This window comes from Elephantulus edwardii, unplaced genomic scaffold, assembly GCF_000299155.1.
Source record: "Elephantulus edwardii isolate Elephantulus edwardi_28Jun2011 unplaced genomic scaffold, EleEdw1.0 scaffold00007, whole genome shotgun sequence".
NCBI classification, from domain to species: domain Eukaryota; kingdom Metazoa; phylum Chordata; class Mammalia; order Macroscelidea; family Macroscelididae; genus Elephantulus; species Elephantulus edwardii.
In genome coordinates this window covers 21,084,796-21,088,226 of record NW_006399757.1, presented here as the reverse complement: position 1 = coordinate 21,088,226, position 3,431 = coordinate 21,084,796, and the positions used below count along the sequence as shown (strand labels likewise).

Here is a 3,431-nt window from a genome sequence, read left to right as displayed (position 1 = left end):
GAAGAAGAATGAACTGGGAAGGAGGATAGAGAAAACAGTGCAACAATGAATGAATGAGAACCCAAAATCTCTGTAAATGTTCATTAAAACTAATAAAATTTAATAATAATTTTTTAAAAACTTAAAATAAAATCTCAATTAAAAAAATATCAATTTTAAAGAATAAAAATAAAGACAAACAAATAAAAAAAAATATTATGACTTGAACCAGGCACACTTTAATGCTTACAACTGACATCCTTTCTCTTCAAAGACAACTTCAAAGATAGCTGTTATTGATAACAGCTTTTCCCAATGCCTCAAGCCTTTAGAATCCTTTTTTTTAAGCAATAAAATTTTATTTTATACTGGTTTATTTACAAAGTTCATATACATTGTTTTTCGCACCAGTTCTTTCCCTTTTTCTTTACTCATCCCTTCCTCCACCCATCAAATTGTGTGACCAGATGATTAAGCCTCACCCCACCACCATCCTTACCCTTCTCCTTCCCTCCCCACTTTGGAGACTCGAACAGCTTCTACAATAATGGTCTTATACGGTATTTGTCCTTATGTGACTGAGATAGTTCACGTAGCATAATGCTCTCCAGATCCTCCCAACTTAGGGAGTAATTTACAAAATCATTGCTCCTATGAGCCGCACTGCTCAGTATTCCATTGTGTGAGTGTACCATAATTTCTCAATATCTTCCATTGTGGTTGGACATTTGGGATGTTTCCATGTTCTTGCTATGGTGAATAATGCTGCTATGAACATTGGTGTTCAAGTTTCTGTTTGTGCCTCAGTTCTCATTTACTTAGAGTATATTCCAAGCAGTAGAATAGCTGAGTCATAAGGAATTTATATGCTCAGCTTTTTGAGGAACGCCAAATTCCCTTCCAGAGTGGTTGTATAATTTTACAATCCCACCAATAATATGTAAGAGTTCCTACCCCACCACATCCTCTCCAACATACTGCTACTGGAGTAAGATGGTATCTCATTGTGGTTTTGATTTGCATTTCTCTTATTGCCAGTGAGTTTGAGCATTTCTTCATGTGTCTGCTGGCCATCCAAATGTCCTCCACTGTGATATGTCTCTCCATGTCTGTGCTCATTTTGTAATTGGATTATCAGTCTTTTTCTTCTGGAGGCCCAAGAGTAGACTGTAAAATTTTGTTCTTGACAGAGAAGACCTTATGCATAAATCCGACGCTCAGTTTTTCATAGCTAAGGAAATTCAGTCTGGCAATTTGGCTCATAGGGAGTGATGGGACTGAATCCATATGCTCTGGAATTGTCCTTTCTATGACAGTGACTGACTCTTCATACTGTCTTTACTTTATGAGTAACAATGGTAGGATCCAGAGAATATTCAGGAAGTCAGTAGGATCTCAGTAAGAGAAAGCCTGTAGGATATCCGTAAGAGAAAGCTCTGTCCTTGTCTCTAGCTTAACTTGATTTACCAAAGTAAGTGATGTTTACCAGTCTTTGTTTCTTGTCAGTTTTAGTTTGCCTGAAGGGATACATCTGGACAATCAGTAAAAAGACAGGTGGGCAGCATGACAGAAAACCCTGTTCTTGAGCTGAAGGAAAGGAAGACAAAGTGGAGAAAGCTGGAGAACTTTTTCCACATCAACCAAAAGACCTAGAGGGAGAATTTATTCTGATTCCCAGAATCACAAAAGCAAACTGGGTAAGCTCTTAAAAGGGAAAAAAACAACCAGATTTTTTGTTTGTTTGTTTCCAATGTAACTCACGATACACAGGTAATTCTGATTGAAAATTTCTAGCAAAGGAAAACAAACCAAAGAATAACAAACAAACCAACCCCAAAACAGGGTGCTTGAGCTCCAAAGAAAGATGCATTTTTTTTGTTTCTCCTACTAGAATACAAATACATTAATTTTGAATAATAAACATTGCTGAGTGATGATTCATTCCACAGAATAAATGTATACATTATCTCATGAAGTAGGTCAAATGTCAGGAGAAAAGCATCCCATTTTCCACACAGATTTGAGCATAATGATATGAGACAGAGCAAATAACTTATCTTCAAGTATTTCAAATAAGACAAATGCAATGAACCAATGAAGTCACTTGCTTTTCTTTAATAAGTGAATATGGGAGAACAATCTAACATGGATATATAAGCTAATGCTTCTAGCTGCAGCAGACATTTCACAGCAAAGCTGACTGAAATATCAAAAGCTTCTATCTGTGTTTGCCAATTCTCTCTATAGAACAGATGGAAAACATAAAATGGTTTGCACTTCATTTCAAAATTACCATAATTTTCCTAATAAAAAGGTTATATTTTATATTCTGCCAGATGCACTATTTCCAACCATAAAACTAAATACAATTTTCCTGATATCCAGCAGTATGTTCTTTCTGAAGCACCTTTAAGGCACAGCCTATTAGGGCAATGGAATTATGCCAGAGAGAAGGTCAACTGGGAGGAAAGAAAGAGACAAGCAGAAGTAAAAAACAAAAAACAAAACACAAAAACCACAACAAAAACCATACCTCTTGAGCACACCATCCACATTCTGGACCCAGAGCAAGGCACTTGGCACAAGAAGCTGCATTTGAATCCGCACATCTATTGCTTTCTGTAAGGATATAAAAGGAAGTATGACTGGCTTAGTCCCAAGTCGGGCTGTGTAAACAATTCTAGACAAAAATTTATTTTGAAAATGGAATTAGGGATACCAATAACTTTAAACACACAACATTTAAAAAATGTGCAATTTCTTTGGAAAGCAGTTAAACTGTGCAATATCTTGCTAATATTTCCTGGATAGCTTTTCTCATTTGGTTTCATATGGGCAGCGTGAGAGGGATGGTGAAAAAAGAAATTACTTTAGTTAGATTTTGGGTTTGGCTTGAATTCTACTGCAATCATAGAGGAGCCTCCAAATATTTTGAGTATGTTGAAGTTTTGCTGCATTTAATATTATCTGAAGTAAATAGGTGTTTTCTTTTACAGGGTGTTTACAGTAAAAATAGATCTATCTGTACAGACATCATTCTCAACACATAGAGTTGAATCATGGGAAGTGAATTTTCTGAGACATATTCCTTTTTTAAATTTAATTGAGCTTTTTGTGAAAGTTCACATCGCTGACTAGATTGCTATGTGACAATTCCTGGACAAACAGTTCTGTGGTATTATTATGTTCATCACAACGTCTCGGCATTCTTGTTGTGGACTATTTATTCCATTTGTATTACTCTATTTTCCCTGCTTCCTTTATTTTCTAATCTGTACTTTTAAGTAGCTCTTTTTTTCTTTTTAAGAAATTCTTGGGCGAGCTCTGGTGGCCTAGTGGCAGGAAACTGCACTGCAATCCCAGAAGTGCACGGTTCAAATCCACCAGATGCTCTGCTGAAGAAGGAGGAACAGTCGCCTCCTGTACCAGTCAGATCCAATTTGACGGTACAC

The 3,431-nt window shown here is 36.3% G+C and overlaps 1 protein-coding gene across 2 annotated transcripts in view; it reads right to left on the bottom strand.

Annotated features, from left to right (window-relative positions):
* Positions 1-3,431, bottom strand: part of ITGB8 (integrin, beta 8) — a 116,688-nt gene that overhangs the window by 57,694 nt on the left and 55,563 nt on the right. For both annotated transcript variants that reach the window (XM_006880284.1, XM_006880285.1), the window contains exon 2: positions 2,513-2,598. In XM_006880284.1, the coding sequence (XP_006880346.1) occupies positions 2,513-2,598 (86 nt within the window). The remainder of the gene's footprint in view (positions 1-2,512; positions 2,599-3,431) is intronic.